Source organism: Mycteria americana, chromosome 1, assembly GCF_035582795.1.
Source record: "Mycteria americana isolate JAX WOST 10 ecotype Jacksonville Zoo and Gardens chromosome 1, USCA_MyAme_1.0, whole genome shotgun sequence".
Lineage (NCBI taxonomy): Eukaryota > Metazoa > Chordata > Aves > Ciconiiformes > Ciconiidae > Mycteria > Mycteria americana.
In genome coordinates this window covers 32,340,420-32,360,629 of record NC_134365.1, presented here as the reverse complement: position 1 = coordinate 32,360,629, position 20,210 = coordinate 32,340,420, and the positions used below count along the sequence as shown (strand labels likewise).

Genomic DNA, 20,210 nt, shown 5'->3' with positions numbered 1-20,210 from the left:
TGTAATTGTGTATTATACAAATGTCTTTGTCAAGCCTCACTGTTCAATTATTTTCTTTACTGAAGTCACAACACAATTAATTCCAGTTTATTCACATACTGTGTTAAAAGAGAAAGTCTCCTAATTTTAGTTTTATTGAATAGTCCCTTGTTCTTGAAGAAAAGATGAGAACAGTAATTCTCAAGATAGTAAGATATCTCAAATTACTGTTTTAACTTTTTTGCCTTTTTTAACAATAAAGAGCCCTAATTCCTTTGTGTGAATTGTCTTTAGGTCACTGGCTACTTTTTACCAATCTTGCAACAGAAACATTCTCTAAAATGGGGTAACCGGGACTGTAAATAGTATTTTCAATGAAACTGTATTATGGATTAATATAATGGCATTGTGGTATTTTCCGTATTTTCAATCCCAGCCATCACACACTGAATCATCTTGTTTGACCACAAGCATACAGATGTTTCATTAAACTGTCCATAACACCACCCAAATCAGTTTTGATATTGAAGTTAGTTTAAATCCTGTAAGCATTTTACATTTTTCCACTCATGCGTTATTACTTTACACATAATTTCATTTGCCATCCTATTTTTCCATTTATCTGCTTTGTGTCTGTCTGTGACCTATGTCCTCTAGACATGACCTACCTAAACAACAACTCTCCTTTACAAAGGTTGCTCTTTCATTGCTTTGAGTCACTAATACTGCAACACTTATTTCAATAATGCTATGAAGAACATATTGCCAACCATATGCTTAAAGAAACATTCTAATCGGGTACAGCCAGGGTGCAAAAATAGCCTGGGAGAAAGAGCATTCAATTCGAAAGGCAAAATTGTAACTTTTACCCCTTTCTAACAACAACAACAGAAGTACCAGGAAACTATGACATCTTTACTAAACCTACAGGAGAAACTTTTATTGCGTGTTCCATAAGTTACAGAACATGCCACCGATAATGCTGCAAAATCTGTTAAGTACGTCTGGAGTGACTAACTGGTACAGAATGTGTTGCCCCTCTAGTCACTGGAGAGCAGTCTCAATTTATTCTTCAATTTGCATAACAAATAATGGTTTGAAGTATTACGACCTGTAATCCTCAACACATGCATTATCCATTTTCCTACCAACAGAGAACATTTAACTTTTACCCTACCCTCTATACAGTGCTTCATTGCTTCTCAAGATTACAAATTCCCAGTATAGGATTTTAGTTAGCTTGTGAAAACCCCTAGCTGCTCACCAAATTTCTCCAGTAGTTTCTCAAGACAGTATGAAAGAGGAAAAACAACAGTCAAAAGAAAACAGAAAAAACTTGGAACTATAAGCCAGGTTCTTCTTACAAATGTGATTTAATATAGTATTACATAGACTAATGTACAGTAAGTATAATTTTCTGCACAAAGTAATAAAAGTAACTGATGAAAACCACTCCTCAAACTGCAATTCAAGGAATATATAAGAAGAGTTAAAATAAACATACATGTAAGACAAAATCAATTCCCTACAGCACTCAGAATAAAAAGTTAGTTAACCAAAATTAGTTGTCATTTTCTGAAATAGAATTTGTAATATGCCTTATGAATGCATGCAACATTAGCCTGATGCAACATTAGCTTAATTATTTTCAGCAAGAATACTTTCTGACAGAAAATAATACCATCAATATTGTGGCAGGGCTAAATGTATATTGCATGCCTCTGTATTGTAAATGGATACTCTCCATTTCAAGCAAGGCTGACAAGTCTACTACCATTTAAACAACAAAAACCCATGCAGCACAGATAAGGCTTTCAAATTTAAAACAAAACATAAAGCGGTTTTCCCATACAGTGACTGAAAGTTAGACCTGACCTTCGTAATGCCATAAAGAGATGCTACATAACCTTTCAGTTCCCTTCTTAGTTCTACGCTTCCACACCACAAGGAAGCCTGCAGGAATCCCCAGTGTTTCAATAAAATGTAGTGCAGCCATAGCATCTCCCTTCAACATTTCAGAATTAGGTCAACAAAGAGTCATTCGTTGATCAGTAAATTTAATTTTTAATTTAATCTATGGATAATATAATAATTGCCTGGCTTCTGTCCACTGCACAGGAGTAGAGTGCTTTACCTCCCTCATGTGTTACATGTAGCTGCAAGTTATAATAGCATTTTAATTAAAGGCATGTAAAATACTTTCACATGAGGTAATTCTGATTTTCACAAGACTTCTTTTAGTTCGGCAGGGGAGGAAAAGAGGAAAAGCAGAGAAAAATCTCTTTTCTAAAAAAAAGAGGAACTCCAGATATCTGAGAAGAAAAACTCATGATATTAATTTGGTAATTTATTCCTAAAAATATGCAAAAGCACAGAGAAGTGCTTGGAAGCCTCTCTCTCCACTTCAGCAAAGAAGTAAGGTGCTTAAAACTCAGGCAGCACAGGTATTCCCACTATAATGCCTAGAAAAAACCTTCAATCCCATAAAACACATTAATCATGTTCCCAAAGGAACTTGTCATTATTTATCCAAAGAAGCTTTTTACCATTTTACATCTGCTCTCAGAGAAGGTTGTTTCAGTTCTTTCAGTAGCAGTGCCAGCTTACACTGTTTGGGAAACTATGACATTAGTTTGCTAAAATTATAAACAATGGAACTATCAATACAAATACAGATTAATAAAACTAAGTAATAAAACTTGTAATAAATATTAATAATTTCTTCCAGTGACTTTTCCTGAATAACCATTAATGCATTTGTATACATATCTATGATCAAATACCATTTCACTGGCAACTCTGACACAGCAGATATTTTTTCATTGCAATCCTTACAGCTCATTTCCCTTTTCAAAGAAAGGGACAATGGGCAAAACCCCTCAATATGGCAGCTAAGATTAAAAATCCTCACTACAGCACATTATTTAATTTCTCACCATGTCTCCTATAAGAAAAAAGGCACAGCAGGTGGCTAGTAAAATTTGTAGCAGATCTATAATGAGTCAGGATCAAGCAGAGCTGGCAAGCATACAGGAATATAATCAGAAATCAGTGCACTAAAGCTTACTTTACTCCCCAGAAACAGAAATCATTACATTAAAGGCTTTCAATGTTTTGTTAAATATGAAAACAGCTATTTCAAAAGAACAAGAGTATATGCTAATCCTTTCTAGTTGTTTTAAGAATTTGCTTACCAGTGAAACAATAACACCACCAAAGGTTCTCAGACGTTATACTAATTATTTTTTCACCTCATCATTTTTTACTTACTTAAGCATTTTTTCCCAGATATCACTGTCATAAAAGGCGTGGCTCCAACCCATTTTGACAGTTCCAACAATGACATTCTGCTTAAAAACATCTGATCCTAACTTGCGATACAGTTCTTCACAATCATCCAGAGGAATATGGAACAACCCCAACATAAAAGCTAATATAGCTCCTGAAAAAGAAATATTTGGAAATGTAAAATATAGCCTGGAGTAAGATTATAAAGATGGATTACTATGTAATGTAGTTCATTGGTTAGCAGAATATCTATCTTGAAAACAGAAGATCAATTGACATTTGTATCACTAAATTCCTGTTCAAAGATCATAAACTATGTTTTAAAGGACAAGATAGGAAGAGAGTCTACTTTCAAAAACAGAACTATGAGAACTTGACAAATGGCATTATTTCATTTTGCAGATTCCATCCCTGCAAACATGTATATGGAAGAAAGCAAATTAAATCCACTGCTTTATTTGGAAAGAGGAATGAGTAAGAGAAATCTACGCTGTGGTATTAAAAATATATTTGGAGCATTACTTGCTATCTGGCAAACTCTGAGTCAGTAAAGAAAAATTCTAGGAAAATTCTGTAAAAAGAGGGGAGTTTTAACTAGTTTGGAACACATTTGGTTGCAACCATTTATAATTAGACATTCATACACACTGCCATCTAGTGCGTGCCTAACAAAATTATGAGCTACCCTTGCAGGAACAAAACAACGGTATCCAAAAAGTATGATTGCAGAATACCATTATAAAGACTGTGGAAAAATACAATTAATGCATCACTACAATTCTTAGATATATTAAACTGAAAGGGACATATACAACCTTTAAATCTAATTGTGCAATATTGTGAGGACATGTAATTAAGCATTAATCAGGACACATGATTTTTCCAATGTGGAAATGAATGTAATAGGTTTGAGTAAAATTATTTAAAAAGGAGTAAATTCTTGAAATAGAGCAAGCATAGAACACATACGCAGAAAGAACTACATAAAGAAAGTTACAGAAGGCTTTAAAGGAAATATGACTTCCAAGCTTCTTTTGCTCTCACAGATCCCACCACCATGATAGCTGAAGGTCAGTGGATTGATGGTCTCAACTTTTCAAAATGTAGCACACATGCTTAATATAACCTGGGCCTACCTGACACATCAAAGTTTCATCAAGAGAAACTTACTCAACTGCCAAATCACCAAATGCCTGTATTCAACACAGACTAAACATCTGGCAGCAGAGAAACACCATTTTCCTGAATCATGCAAATCCTCTGTTGCCTTCTTTTCCTCTAAACTCTCCAGCACCAATTCTATAACAGCATGCATTTGCTATTTTGGTGAACAGCTTCAAAGCCAAAGAGCCAAAATTCATACCAAATGCAAACTCATTTTCACTTCACCTCCTTAGAAACAGCATCAAAAACTGCAGTCTGCATCAGCACACAAGTGGCAGTAGATAATATCAGAGTCAAGGTACACATTAAAGGACTTTGCTGAAACCTGCTGGATAGTAACAAGACACAGGAGAGTAAGTTCAAAATCAAAGATATAGTGCAGGCTCTATCAGATGGGCCAGTGAAACAAGTTTCTGATGCTTCCATCATATCCTGCTCTGTATCACAGACTCCTACACTCCAGCCACCATCTCAACCTTGACAGCTAACAGTTCAGGGGGAAAAAAAAATACCTAAATAATACCTGAGAGGCTAAGGAGCATGTCTTGAAGAACACAGGGATACAGTTGGCTAAGACGACACAAGATAGGCAAGAACATAACCTGAAAGGCAAAAATATTCCTTCCTCATTCAGTACTAGTAAGACTTCAGCTGCAGTGCTGTATCTGGACCTGAATGACATTCTCCAAAAAAAGATGTAGATCAGTTGAAAAAAAGAAAAACCACACAAAAAAGTCCCCCAAAACAATCACATGTCAAGGAAATCAGTCTGTAAGGAAAGCCTGAGTAAACAGGCTATGAAAAAAGACTTTAAATGCACAGAAGGCTGCTGCAAAGAGAAAAGAAAGAATCTGTAATCCATGTTCCCAGGGAGTCAGGACAAGAGGAAATAAATTTGAACTGCAACAAGAAGATCCACATTAGACATTTGGATTTTTTTTTTCCTGAATGTAAAGACAGTGGAGCACAGATTTTCTGAAGAGGTCTAACATGATTCAAAATCTTAGAAAATTGTCAGTAGTGAAACACACACAGCTGACCAGTTCCTTGGGAAATGAGATAACCTCCTAAGGACAATTCCACCTCTATAATACTGTGACTTGACTTATTCATGAGTTCTCCTGAAAAAAATACTTCTTCTGTCAGAAAGGTTTCAAAAATGCATTTCAAAACTGCAAAGCCATCACGGGCAAAAAAAAAAAAAAAAAAATCATGAACACAAAGAGATGCCAGCTTTGTTTAAGGAGGCTCCTCATCTGCAAATCACTGAAGGCTGGGAGAATACATGGGGGCACTAGCCCTATGCTGTTCTTAACAAACTGGGAGGAATATTTTGGGAGAATATCCTTATGTGAAGTCCTTATGCAAACTTCACATACATCCAAAACTGATGATCAAAGAGACCAGTACAATTCAGATGTGTTTGTAGTAAAATGCACTGGAAAACAATATGCTTAGAGAACCTTTGATCACAGTATGTCAATGATCAAAGCCTTCATACGATGCATCTGAATGCCACTAATTATTAGGTCAATATAGAAGTTTAGGAAAAAAGTGTCTTTTTAAAATTCTTGGAGCAGGCCAGCACATTTGAAAATGTGATAGTATGCACTTTGCCTGATCACATACTCTTGATGTTATAAACTGCTCCCTGTGACTGAACTGTAAGTGCACTACTATTGAGAAGTATCTTTGATATACTGGGAGACCGCAGGAGCAGTGAAAAGAACATACAAGCCACATCCACAGCATACCTGCAGATAAGTTGTCCTCAATGGGTTAAGTGCTCTGTGCATCTATAAAAGCATGTCATACTCTAGAGAACAGTAATAATCACCCTCACTTACAGAATTCCCAACAGCTCAGTTCATGGGGCAATGGCACTTCCTCCTCTCAACTGCCTTTTCATCTCTGGATTTTTGCACAGAACAGGCACAAACTCGGTACACAATTTACATTAACTTGGTTCCCCATAAAAAAAATTCAGTGGCTACCACTGCACTGCACGTGCTTGCAGATTTTCTGGTGCTTCCATGCTCAGATACTGTGCTCAGCAATAGGCAGGTAAGGTAGGTATGCAGGGCCCATTACAGCATCATTACAGTGATCTTTCTCTGTGACTGCCTGCATTTACACCCTATGTCCACCAGTGAAGTAGAGGGAAGCTAACTAGAAAGACAGACTCTGTGATGCTGAACTCACAGCAAACTGATTATTTCTAAACATCAAAGGCAAAACAGCTAAATGATATTAAGAGATATGAAAACCACAGCAGAAAGAAGAGAGTGTAACACATAAGAGGTATCCTTCCTATCATTTAATACATCACTGTTGTAAACCGCAATTCATCCAGCTACAAGCTTCTGCAAATCCTATCGGCATATGTACCATCAACACAAACTGAAATGGTAAAGTACACTGCTAGCACATGCTGACAGACAGGTACAACCTCTCCCAGCCATGTCTTGTCACCTATTATTGCAAGCTGGACTACTGCAGAGAAAAGCTTGATAGTGTAAACAAAGCTTAAAAGAACACATTAAGTACTTACTATACTTACTAGCAGTTACAAAACCAAAACCTAGTGAAGAATAAAGTTAGTTCTAATCAGAGTAGTGGAATCGAATTAAGAATACCAGGCTTCTCTATCCAAGATAAAATGTCTTTATTATGATTGAAGGAGATATTAGAGAAGTGTTTTGTAGTGAAACTATCTTCCAAAGAAACAACCACTTACTGCTAAATTAACTAACAAAGGATTTTTTTCAAAGACTATTAAAAATGTAAAACAGGGAACTATATTGTGCCTACAAACAAATTCTGTCTAGTAGACCTAAACATTCTCCTCTTCTCTACTATTTTGAGCCTATTAAGCAAATCTCTGGAAACATGAACATTATATCTACTAATGGTGATCTGCATTTAATGTTATTTCTGAATTAAACTCTATGGAAGATAAGTATAGTGCAAAAAAATTGAAGTACGTGGGTTTCTAAAGGGAACTGAGCTATTCAACTACAGCATACCTCTTATGTTAGAAATCAGCATTATTCTGCTACTGGTCTAGCATCATTTCTGAAAGAGATGACTGTCTTCTTAATAAAAAAAGAAACTTATAGTTTAGAGTTTCCTACTTCCTAGGGAGAAGCAACTTATCATTGAGTCACAAGAGTAATTAAGGCTGGGAGGGACCTCTAGAGGTCATCTAGTCCAACCTGTTCAAAAAGGTTCAATTAGAACAGGTTACTCAGGACTCATTCAGCTGAGTTTTGAGTATCTCCAAGGACAAAGATTCCACAGCCTGTGCAGGCAACTCTTACCAGTGTCTGACCATCCTTGCAAGGAAAACATGAATCCTTATACCTGATTGTAACTTCCCATATTCCAAGTTGTCTGTTGGCTTTTCTCCTATTACTGTGCACCTTCAAGAAGAGTCTAGCTCCATCTTCTCTGTATTTTCCCATTAGTTGAAACAGCAATAAGGCCTCCCCTTATCCTTCTCTTCTTAAGGCTGAATAAACCCAATTCTTGAACTCTCTCCCTGTATGTCACAACCTCCAGTTCCCTGACCATCTACTTGGCCCACTGCCAGATTCACTCGGTACATACAAGAATGTACCCAACAGATTAAGGGTTTACTGAGGAGCTCAAAACTAGACATACAGTGGCCAGAGACCCTTAATCTGTTGGGTATGTTCTTGTGCATACAAGCCAATATGTGGTCAGCTTTCTTTGCTGCAAGGGTACACTGATGATTCATGTTCAGCTTGTTCCAACAAGACCGGGTCTTTTTCTGAAAAGCTGGTTTCTAGCCAGTCGGCCCACCTCAGATGGAGGGCTTGGTACCTGGTTTTATTGAACCTTAGGTGGTTCCTGTCAAGCCATTTCTCCAGCCTGTACAGGCCAATCTGAACAGAAGATATCACTGTACTGACCACTTCCTCTAATTTAGTATCATCCAAGATCTTGCTACAGACACACTCTGTCCCGCTGTGCAGGTCATTAATAAAGACAGGAAACACTACTGGCCCAGTATCAGTCCCTGAGGGATGTTACCTTAGTTGTCTGTAAAGCCCCATAAAACATCTAAGATATATGTATCTGTGCACAAAATGAAGGTTTTGCATTTGTCGAAAAAATGAGAAATCAGTTTGAAGTTACAAGTGTATCATTAATCACCCCAAGTTCTTATGCAGGAGAAAAAAAAGACTTCAGAAATCACACCTGTACTTTCCCAACTTACACTCGAAGTCAGAAACAGGCAAGTTCTTCAAAATCTACATTTATTCTCAGATGTTCTTTTACTATATTCATAGCAAAATTCCAACTTGTGGCTTAACAATTACCTGTGCTTACACCACAAATGTAGTCAAAAAGTTGATGAACCGGCTTTCCAGTTAGTTCTTCTAGTTTCCGTAGAGTCTGAAGGGCAACTAAACCCCTGAAACACAAAAAAACCCCTTCACATACAACGGTAGTTTTATCTTGCATAGCTCTAATTAAGCCCACCTTTGCTTAATTATAACTAATTATAACTGAGTAACTAGAACAGTAAGAATCCTGAATATTTCAGGGAATGAAAGAGTAGCACAACACAATTAAAATGGAATGATGAATACCAAATACAAATCACATACTCAGGCATACCAAAAATAGTACTCAACAGCTACAGCCATATTGTTTTGTAGCAAAGGCTCAGGGATGATCATGTTCTGTGGATGTAGACTCAGGATAGATCTCAGCTGCATTCACAACACACAGCACTTAAAGTTTGGTCTTAACAGGGCTATATAGTGCCCCTTGGGACATGGTATTTTTCCGTCTGGTTTTTTTTCCTCAATTCAATGTGTCAGAAATAACAGGAGAGATGCATTCCAGACCATCAGACTTGTGTTTCTATAGCATGAAGCATAGTATCTGGCATGCAAAGCTGCTAACTCTGCTGGGCTAGAGCTAGAGAACTGCGTATGGCAAAAGGAGCACCAAACCACGTACCATCTTGCCAACACATCCTGCTGAGAATGACAACTCCTGCATGCTGCCCCCACATCTGTCCTGGCTTGTGCTGAAGAGTGCTAGTCAACCCAGTTCAAAACTATAACCAGCTGAACACCACCAATTAAGTGGCACAACAGCCAGTAGTCAGTACTCAGGCTCACTCTCTAAACTTGTTTCACAGAATCACAGAATTGCATAGGTTGGAAAAGACCTTTAAGATCATAGAGTCCAACTGTAAAACTAACACTACCAAGACCACCACTATACCATGTCCATAAGCACCTCATCCAAACGTCTTTTAAATACCTCCAGGGATGGCGACTCAACCACTTCCCTGGGCAGCCTGCTCCAATGCTTGATAACCCTTTCAGTGAAGTACAATTTCTTAATATCCAGTCTAAACCTCCCCTGGTGCAACTTGAGGCCATTTCCTCTTGTCCTATCACTTGTTACCTGGGAGAAGAGACCAACACCCACCTCTCTGCAACCTCCTTTCAGGTAGTTGAAGAGAGCGATAAGGTCTCCCCTCAGCCTCCTTTTCTCCAGGCTAAACAGTCCCAGCTCCCTCAGCTGCTCCTCATCAGACTTCTGCTCCAGACCCTTCACCAGTTTCGTTGCCCTTCTCTGCACACGCTCCAGCACCTCAATGTCTCTCTTGTAGTGAGGGGCCCAAAACTGAACACAGTATTCAAGGTGCAGCCTCACCAGTGCTGAGTACAGGGGCATGATCACTTCCCTAGTCCTGCTGACCACGCTATTTTTGATACAAGCCAGGATGCCAGTTTCATTTAGTATTATAGACATAGATACCACTTTTTAAAGATACAGTGTCTTCTAATGTCACTCCTCTAGAAATCTAACAGAAAAATTAACAGACTTTATTTATTCACATAGCAGCCTTCTTTCTACTTTGAAAAATATGGTTTACAATGAACTTTTGGAAACAAATGTTGAAGTTTTGTCATATGCTTACTCCTTATTGAAGACAACTGATTTTGATGCAAGTAAAGAAATACTATGGGGAAACAAAAAGTTTGTGAAACTGTACTTCTGCAATGACTTCATACTTCACTTTCTACCAATAGAGATTTGTGAATCAGTAAATATTAGCCAACAAGAGTTCTTCAAATATGCCTGAAAACACAGCTTTTAGTAAACATCAGACTTCAAATTTAATGAATGTGCTTCTGCTACTACTTTTTACAAATTGTGGTAGATGCATAAATTCATGCAGAACTCGAGCACACGTAACTAAGGACATGTGGTGCATAAATCAAAAAAAAAAAAAAAAAAAGGTGTTTGTTGTAGAAGAAATATAAATCAACAGCATGGCCAGAGTAGCTTTCACCACTAGCCTACTCATTCTTTCATATGAGACCAGTCCTGCTAAGGCAGGTCACCCTCCAGCAAGTACAAGGACATTTTTTGTATTACTAAGTCAACACAATCATAAGAGTATAAACTAATTCTAGTACTTCACACCAATTTCGTATTTCTGAGATTAGACTTGTGAGCAGACTAACTCACATAACCACTTAATTTGCTTCCAAAAGGAGTGTGTAGCCAACTTTAAATGGGTAATTTCAGTGTCATAGGACTACTAATGCATGGAAATTTAAGCACAAATACATACAAAAATAATACCCATCATTTGGATAGTCAAATGTAACAGAACTGTAAATCATAAATTGCATCTTTGGACACAAACTTATTAAAAAAACCCTGAAATTTTATTTCCAGTTACAGTATGAAAAAGGCTACAAGTATATAGAAAAAACCAGAGGTTTTACCTTGTTCCTCCTCCATCAATAGTGAGGACTCGAATTCCCCAGCCTTTCACAGGGTCTGTATATCCAATTATAGCTAAAGTCTCTCTAACAGCAGCCTGAAGACTTTCGTCATTTGCCTGTCTCAGTCGCAATAGGCATGGGATTAATTTTTCCTATTGATAAATACAGAGATATTTCATTCTAACTATATGTTTATACCAAAAGAATCCATGCTTAAATTTACCAGTTTGGCATTTAAGTATAAAAGTAATATATTAGTTAAACTCAGAGGAAAACTTCTTTAAATCTGTATTTACCCATCTCTCTTTCTAACAAGGGAAAGAAAGGACTCCAATATTATGTCGTACACGCCTCACTGTTTAATTCTGATAGGTAGTTACTTTAGCAATCAAGGTGAAATGTAAATCTTTCAAATAGCTAGAAAAGCTATATTTACCAGTAGTTTAATTGACTTTAATGTCACATTGGCCAAACTCAACTATGGTGCACAGCAAGTATAGCTAAAAGCCCAGATTTTGCTAAGTATCACACTGCTTCAAAACAGGAGATGCCTTCTAAGTACACTAATATTAAAACAAAACAAAAATTTAAAATTCTTCCTCACACCGAGTAATTTTTACATGTAAAATTATTATCACAAAGATATAGAGCATTATAATCGAAATGGGAGTAGTGAATGTACTCTTTCATAATAAAGTAATTCACATCTATTCATGTGAATGCCCAACCTGTACTCTGCCCAGATGATTCATCTGGCCTGCACTCCATTCCCAAAGATCTCTTTTCCAGCAATTCTACAACCTATGTCACACATCTGTCACATCTGTGGAACAAGGCATGAGACTGACAAATGCTGTGATTTGGCTAGTACTGCTAGAATAGTCTACCACCCACCTCCTGCCCTCTCACTGCAGGAAAGGGAATGAGTAGGACTAGAGTACATGAACTTATTTGATGGTTATACTCCGCTCTTCTCATCTCTCTTCAAAGGAAGCATGCAAACAAGCATAAAAACTGTTGTGCATACGCAGATCAACTGTACTGTACATTCCTGTCTGGTCAACTGCAACAGAGGACATAGTGTACAGCATTCATCTACCACTAGAATAAGCTATACTATCTATCCACATGACAGTGCTGTATGCTTCTAAATTAAACACTGCAATCTTAAGAGCCTTTAGCTAAACTACTGATAGTTTGCATATGAATCTGCTTGAACCAGCTAAAAAAATAGCTATAAAAAGAGACATTCACATCGTAATCTTTACAAATAGAAAATATGACTAGTCCACAAAAGCACAGAAGAAAGTTTTATGTTATTCTAAGTCAATCATCTGTCAGATATTTATGTTTTGTCTAAGCATAAAGACGATTTGCACCTTAATTGCAACTCCTCTGCTCTCTGGAAATTCTAGAAGATGATAGGTCAGTTCTTCAACCCTGCTGACACAGACTCTTCGATTAGAGGATCTTCGTAGGGCTTGAACTAAAGCTCGAGTCCTGTTATCAATACTCACTCTTGCAATAATCTAAAAAAGATAAAGTTATACAAATAACATAAAACTACTCTAAGAAATGTGTAAAATTTGTCAAGAATAATTCCAAACTGTTATTTTAAGATTTCTCAGAAGTAATGGACAGTATGTTGTACTTGAGATCTGCTACAGGCTCCAAGTAAGCATTGCTTAAATGTAAACAGGCAATCTTTTGATTCTTTGTTTACTAGGAAGATAAATAAAGGCAGCTCACAGCAACAATACACCAAACAAACGTGCCAGCATGTACTCAGATGTGTTTTCAGGGCAACTCTGAAATCATAGTATTTGGACTATGAAGGAGTATAAGATTACTAAACTACAACAAAAAAACCCCCAACTAGATCTATCTATATTTATATACTCTCTCTCTACATATATATGAACTAAATATATGTATCTACTATACGCACATGTATGTATATATATATAGATACACTTTATATATAAACTTACATATATGTACTTATATAAAAATTATATACACATTTATATATGTATACATACTTATTTATAAGTACATATGTACTTAAAGGTACATACACATAAATAAAAGTATGCGTACATATATACGTACTTATATGTAAGTACATACATAGGTATATACTTACCTGTGTAAGTATGTATGTGTGTATATATCCACATGTAAGTTCACACGTAAGCATATACACACGTGTGTATAGTGTATATATACATTTGTATAAAATATACATAAATATATAAAGAAGTAACACTAACTGAGAGACTTGCCTTTTCTCTCTGAAGAGACAGATGCTTTTCCCTCTCTTCTGCAGTCTTAGCCTCTTTTGCTTTGTCCTCCTCATCTTGCTCAGACACTTCTTGTTCTGGCTGTTTACTCTTTTCTTGTGAAACAACTTTTGTATCGGATCTTAACTTGGGAACCAACCCACCAATATAACTGTCTACAAAAGCTTGTACGCTGTTACTGGGATAGGAAAGAAAGTTTGCAATACTTTTTTTAGTGGAAACTGGAAGAGCAGTATTTGTCTTTTCAGCACCCAGAGTCTCTGCTTCAGGAGCTAAAGTAGCTGCTGAATCCACTGTCTTTTCTTCAGTCATTACAGTATTTTCTGATGAATCAAGCTTATTCCTCTCTTCAGAGTCCTGTAATAAAGCATTCATTTTCTTCTCTTGATCCATAACGGAATTATTATTAAAGTACCAGTTGATATGATCAGCTACGAAGTTGTAAGTCTCTCCAAAATTTGTAGAAAAGTAGCTTATATGAAAAAGGTGGTTTTTAGTAGACACTGAATCTTCTGGAGTATCTTGGTAAGTGCCACTTGAACTTACTAACATGGACTCCAATTTTTCATTTCCACAAGTGGATTTCTTTGCAGCTGGGCCTCTGTTGCAATCCCCCTGAGTTCTGGCATCTGTCATTTGTTTATCATTTTCTAGATTTGCATTGATGTTATCTGCATCTGCATTACTTTTATTTGCTTTTCCCAGGGTACCTGAGTGTGACTTTAATCGAGCTATCCGTGAAACCAGTTCACTGTGAGTGCCAGACACTGCCTTTGAAACAGATTCTATAGTATTCTTAATTCGTGACATGCGATTGTTCACTTTTGTAAGTCCTTTGGAAGAAGAAGTTAAAAGTTTAGAGACTTTGTAGTATAAAAACTCATGGCTGTAAATGTATTTGTTATACCAAAATGTTCTGCTTCTGGCCCATTTACACCGAGGCTCACTTGTATGAAAAACTCTCAGGTGAATGGCATGATTTATCCTCCAGCAGACTTTAGGTCTATACAAATACAGGTATTTGTTTCTTTGCTTCCACCAAAGACTTTTTGGGTTAATCACAAAGAACAAATATGCGTCTAAAGATAAATGAACTGTCATTACTTATAAATAATTACACCTGTTCTATGTTGCTTGCCTACTTCATTCCAGAAAATATTTTTCAATAAATAAGTCTTGTATCACGGTGTTATCTGAAAAAGAAAAAAAACAACAATGGAAACCCAAACCCAGTAACAATTTAAACTAAAATCACAGAATTGCTTAAAGCAGGTGCATTATTTATTATTTCAGTAAGGACAGATAAACATGCAAATCAAATGATCTCATGGGGATATCTACTGCTCAGGATAGTTGGTAGTGTCATCCCAACATTTTAATTTCAACACATTATTCCTTAAAGGCCAATTTAAGTCCATCTTGAGCAACATGCAACACAAAAGCATCTAGTGACACAGAAAACTGCTTGCCGGTCTTTCTAATAAAGGGAAATTTGTATGTCTCTAGCAAATTATCTTGTGCAGAGACCAAACTTCAAACAAAACTGTCATTATATTACCACCCCTTTGCAGAATTCCCCCAGGGGAGAAAGGAACCAGTTCTTTGAGTAAAGCTTCAGTATAGAGTCACAAATTCAACAAAACGTTCCTATCCTAAGAACTCAGGACAGTATATAATCCTTATTCTACACGGAAAACATAGACGTTTCTGAGGTGGATCAGAGTTTTACACAATATACAAGAATTGTGCCGAAACCACAGAAGCAAATCCATTATTTGCCTAAACAGCAAGCTCAGACTTCTCTAGCTCCCGCGACAAGCGCCAGAGGAGGTCAGGCAGGCCAGCACCTGCGCAGGCCGACGCCAAGGGAACAGCAGAGGCGACACGGCCGCAGGCAGGAGCGTCGTTACTTACAGCTTCCTCAGCGGCCGCCTGAACCTGCGCGGTGCCCGTCCCACACCTGCCAGTCCTCCTGCTCGGTCACCGACGCCACCGTGCAGCCAGCCGGGCTCCAGGCCACGGCGGCGGGCGGGGCGATATATAGGCGCCGAGGGGCCTCCTGCCCCGGGAGGGGGAGCAGGTTCTGTTTCTGCCTTGCGCCATTTCGCAGAAACGATTTCCAGAGCGGCCACGTAAACAAGCGGCAAGTCCCGTCCCGTCCTGTCCCGTCCCGTGTCCCCCCCCCCCGCCCCCGGCCCTGCTCGGCGGCAGCGGCCCCACGTCACGCGTCCACACCCATCCCTGCGTCACGCACGCGAGTCCCGCGTGCTCGGCACGCGCTCACCGCCCCCTCTGACGCCCCCCGGGGCGACGCGGCCCACCTCGGCGGCGGCAGGTACCTGATGGGCAACGGCTCCCGCCTCCCCCCGCTCCCCAGGCCGCCGCCGAGGGCCAGGCAGGGCCTGCCGCCCCTCGCGAGCAGGGCGGCCGCAGGGGCCGCGGCCCGCGCGCTGTCACCCCGGCGGAGCGGGCAGGGGGCGGCGGCGGCAGCGACAACAACGGCAGCGCCGCGGAGCAACCAGCGGGACCACGCTACTGCGCCTGCGCCGCGCCCAGCACGCCGGAAGCATCTGAGACACGCGCCGTCTCTCCGGCCGCGCGGGCGGGGCGGGGCGGGGGGGGCGGGCGGCGTGACGCAGGGGCTGGCGCGCCCCGCGGGGCGGAGCTAGGCGGGGCAAGGTCATGGCCGGGGCGGCGGCTGCTGCGCCTGCGCGCGAGCTGTGGCCGGCGGGGGCGGCGCGGCGACGTGCGGAGCGGCACGCGGGGGGCGGGGCGAGCCCGCCTCGCCTCAGCGCGGCCCGGGGGGGCGGGCGGCCGCCCTGTGTCAGCGCGATCGGTGGCGGCGGAGCTGGCGCTGCCGGGCTCCTGGTGGCGTCCCCCCGGCGCTCTGGGAGCGAGGGGGCCGTGAGGAGGAGGAGGAGAGCCCCTACCCGGCCTAGCTCCTGTCCGGCCGCTCGGTGCAGGCGCCCCGGGCGTATCCCCCCGCATTTCCCGCTTAATTCTTGGAGAAGTGTAGCCAATTAAAATTCAGTATTGTACAGCTATGTGGGAAGATTCAGATGTGAGAAGTACACTAGAGCTGGTGCAAGGCCGAGGCATACATAAAGCTGATAAGGGAGATTCATACTGGAATGCGGAACGTCTAATCAAGAATTATGGGAGTGAAACACAGCCTGAAAAAATTTGTGAGCCGAGTGAAACATTGTTACAACAATCTGAGTTCATTAGTAGAAGTGCGATTAGAAGCACCCTTACGCAAACTATCCACGTTATAATACTAAAAATCACACCCCTTGAGCCAGAGACCCCGGCCCAAGTAGAGACCCCTCACCTCTGAGCATGGGTAGAACATTAAAGTAGTACTGTGCCTTTAAGAGTAAGGTACGGAAATGTAGACCAGTAAGAAACTGTTTTATGCAATCGCTTATGCATATGTATAACTAAACTGTATAAATATTGTACCTGTTCGAACAATCGGTGTGCTAGCTTTGTGGAGTTATCACCTAGCACCCGGTCAGGCGCAAAACTTGGAATAAACTGATATCTCGGCTCTCTGTGCGATGGATGCGGATGCTGCACACCAGGTAACAAACTCCATTTGTGAGACAACAGAAGGATCACAAATACTGTGTTTTTCATAGGTCTGACAGGTTTAGGGGGCACCTCGGTATTACCCAGCCAGACCTGGGAGAAGCAGCAGACCTGTGAGCTTCCTGCCTACGCGGCCTCTCCAAAATACAGCGTTCATGAAGTTGCCTAAACATGGGGTGATGGCAAAGGATGGTGAATGCGCCCCATGCCTTAGTAGACTGATAACGCCTTGCCTTGAACATTAGGAGGATAATGTTTCATTTATAGCTTCAGATTCCAGTCATCTGCTTCTGTTCTTTCTCACAAATTAAAAAGTAAAATTAATTTTCTTACCTGATATTTTCTTCCCCAAAGGAAAATTTAGATCCATTGCATGTGGTAATTATTATCACAGGTTTTTTATAAATTGAACAGATTAAACTTTCTACAGCTCCCAATGCAAGCCATTCTCCAGCTCTTGAATATTTTATGAATATTAACTGAGTAATTTGTACTTCCTTTTTTGCCACCTGTCAGTGGTGGTTGACCCTGGCTGGTTGCCAGGTGCCCACCAAACTGCTTTTCATCAATATCATTCCCTCTCCATCAATAGGACAGGCTTGAGAAAATACAGTGAAAAGCTCATGGATCGAGATACGGACAGGGAGATCACTTACCAGTTACCATCACAGGCAAAACAGACTTGATTTGGGGAAATTAAAATTTATTGCCAATTAATAACAGAGTAAGATAGTGAGAAATAAACCCAAATCTTAAAACACCTTCCCCCCACCCCTCCCTTCTTCCCAGGCTTAACTTCACTCCCAAATTCTCTACCTCCTCCCCCTGAGTGGCTCAGGGGGACGGGAATGGGGGTTGCGGTCAGTTCATCACACGTTGTCTCTGCCACTCCTTCCTCCTCAGGGGGAGGACTCCTCACACTCCTCCCCTGATCCAGCATGGGGTCCCTCCCACAGGACACAGTCCTCCACAAACTTCTCCAACATGGGTCCTTCCTACAGGCTGCAGTTCTTCACAAACTGCTCCAGCATGGGTCCCCTCCATGGGGTGCAGTCCTGCAGGAACAGACTGCTCCAGCATGGGTCCCCCATGGGGTCACTAGTCCTGCCAGCAAACCTGCTCCAGTGTGGGCTCCTCTCTCCATGGGTCCACAGGTCCTGCCAGGTGCCTGCTCCAGCTCAGGCTTCCTACAGGGTCACAGCCTCCTTTGGGTGCATCCACCTGCTCTGGCATGGGGTCCTTCATGGGCTGCAGGTGGATATCTGCTCCACCATTCACCTCCATGGGCTGCAGGTGGATATCTGCTCCACCATTCACCTCCATGGGCTGCAGGGGGACAGCCTGCCTCACCATGGTCTTCACCACAGGCTGCAGGGGAATCTCTGCTCCAGCACCTGGAGCACCTCCTCCCCCTCCTTCTTCACTGACCTTGGTGTCTGCAGAGCTGTTCCTCTCACATATCCTCACTGCTCTCTCCCAGCTGCTGTTGCGCAGCAGTTTTTATCCTTTTTTAGGTATGTTATCACAGAGGCACTACTAATGTCGCTGATGGGCTCAGCTTTGGCCAGCAGCGGGACCATCTTGGAGCTGGCTGGCATTGGCTCTGTCCGATATGGGGGCAGCTTCTGGTGTCTTCTCACAGAAGCCACCTCTGCAGCCTCCCTGCTACCAAAACCTTGTCACGTAAAACCAATACAATCAAATTTTTGCACTCTTTAAAAGAGTATCGAGGCAGGACTTAAAGGCAGTATTCCATACTGGAATACTTTCTTTTACTTCACTTTCTCAGTGAAGTACTCAGTGCCCACAAATAGCTCATGAGCCGCATATTACCTAGGATACTTTTGGCACGGGACAGTGGTGGTCCACACCCAGGTGCTCATCTTTTCCCTCCTAAATGCTTTCAGAGTTGCTGCTTTCTGGATTACGGTGGCCTGTTCTCCAGGTATGGTCTGCTTGCCTTGTCTGTAGATGACTACACATCTGGTTGTATTATCTAGTGATTGTTTACTCCTGGCAACTGTTTTTAAGACTTGTGTGCTAGTCTTTAATTTATTGTGGGTTTTCATTATATATGGCTAAGTTCATTTTTAAACCAAATCGCTGGAACAGTAGTGGCGTCTGCCCTAAGTGCCAGATGTAGCTAAGCAGGGAGGTTTTGCTGCCTGTTGTTTTATGACTTTCTTTAGGTAAAGGCCCCTTACTGTTATGAGAGCAACGTAGTACTGATATGTTTTAGACTGTGGTAGCAGTGTTAGCTTAAGCAGCTTCCCCAGCTGTGTCTGCCCTTGTGCAAGCCCCAGGATTCTTGTTTGCTTGCCAGCATGGTGAACTGAATTGGATCTTGTAAGATGGCTTAAGAAACAGTGGCCCATCTGAAGCCACAGCCTGAGCTGGCTTTGAACAGGCTAACTTGCGTTCTTACGACAACAAAGGGTTAGGCAAAACAAGACCTACAACTTGAGTATGAAGGAAGTTTGGCCACGGGAAGCTTCATGCTGCCAGCGCACGTCCTGCTTCTCTTTACTGGCAAATAAGGGACTGGAGGCAGGTGGCAGCTGATCCCTTTTATCTGCACATAGCTGCTTCCTAAACAGTCACACTTTCTCCCATAATCTCATGGTAAAATTCTCTTCAGTGCCTGCTTAGGCATTCGTCTCACCACTGGGATATGTAGAACTGGTACGTCAGTTCATACCTTTGCTAAGGAAAGGATTCAGGGATTTCACATTTTAGGTCTAATCGCAAACTCACGCATTCGTGCCACACAGCTCTCCCCGAGGATGAACAGGCCTGTCTGATCTGACACATTCAGAGGGCCCAGGATTCATCAGCTTCTCAAAACAACCACTCTCCAAAGGAACTAAAATCACTGGAAGAAAAAAAGAGAAATGTATATATTCCCAGGCACAAATTCTGCATCCACACCTTTTTGCCAATTTAGCCGTCTCTTTACTGTGGTCATGATATTAAGAAGAAATGATCTCAAATTTATTTATTTAAAAGATAGACACTTAACTAAGCTAATTTTATAAGCTCTCTTAATAGTCAAAGGTGAGTTGGTTCATCCCATTTGACTGAACACCTACTTTTCAGA

General features: G+C 40.9%; 1 protein-coding gene across 4 annotated transcripts in view; it reads right to left on the bottom strand.

Moving 5' to 3' along the window:
* PNPLA8 (patatin like domain 8, phospholipase A2) overlaps nt 1-15,924 on the bottom strand; it is a 43,212-nt gene extending 27,288 nt beyond the window's left edge. Inside the window, exons 1-7 of one of the 4 annotated variants that reach the window (XM_075494065.1) lie at nt 15,862-15,924; nt 14,643-14,715; nt 13,505-14,355; nt 12,599-12,748; nt 11,220-11,371; nt 8,778-8,872; nt 3,250-3,421 (exon numbers count right to left, since the gene is read on the bottom strand). In XM_075494065.1, the coding sequence (XP_075350180.1) occupies nt 3,250-3,421; nt 8,778-8,872; nt 11,220-11,371; nt 12,599-12,748; nt 13,505-14,332 (1,397 nt within the window). In that variant the 5' untranslated portion in view covers nt 14,333-14,355; nt 14,643-14,715; nt 15,862-15,924. Of the gene's footprint in view, nt 1-3,249; nt 3,422-8,777; nt 8,873-11,219; nt 11,372-12,598; nt 12,749-13,504; nt 14,716-15,436; nt 15,683-15,843 lie in introns of those variants that run through there. The other 3 variants (XM_075494035.1, XM_075494054.1, XM_075494044.1) reach the window with 3 other exon arrangements.
* Between the last annotated feature and the right edge of the window lie 4,286 nt (nt 15,925-20,210).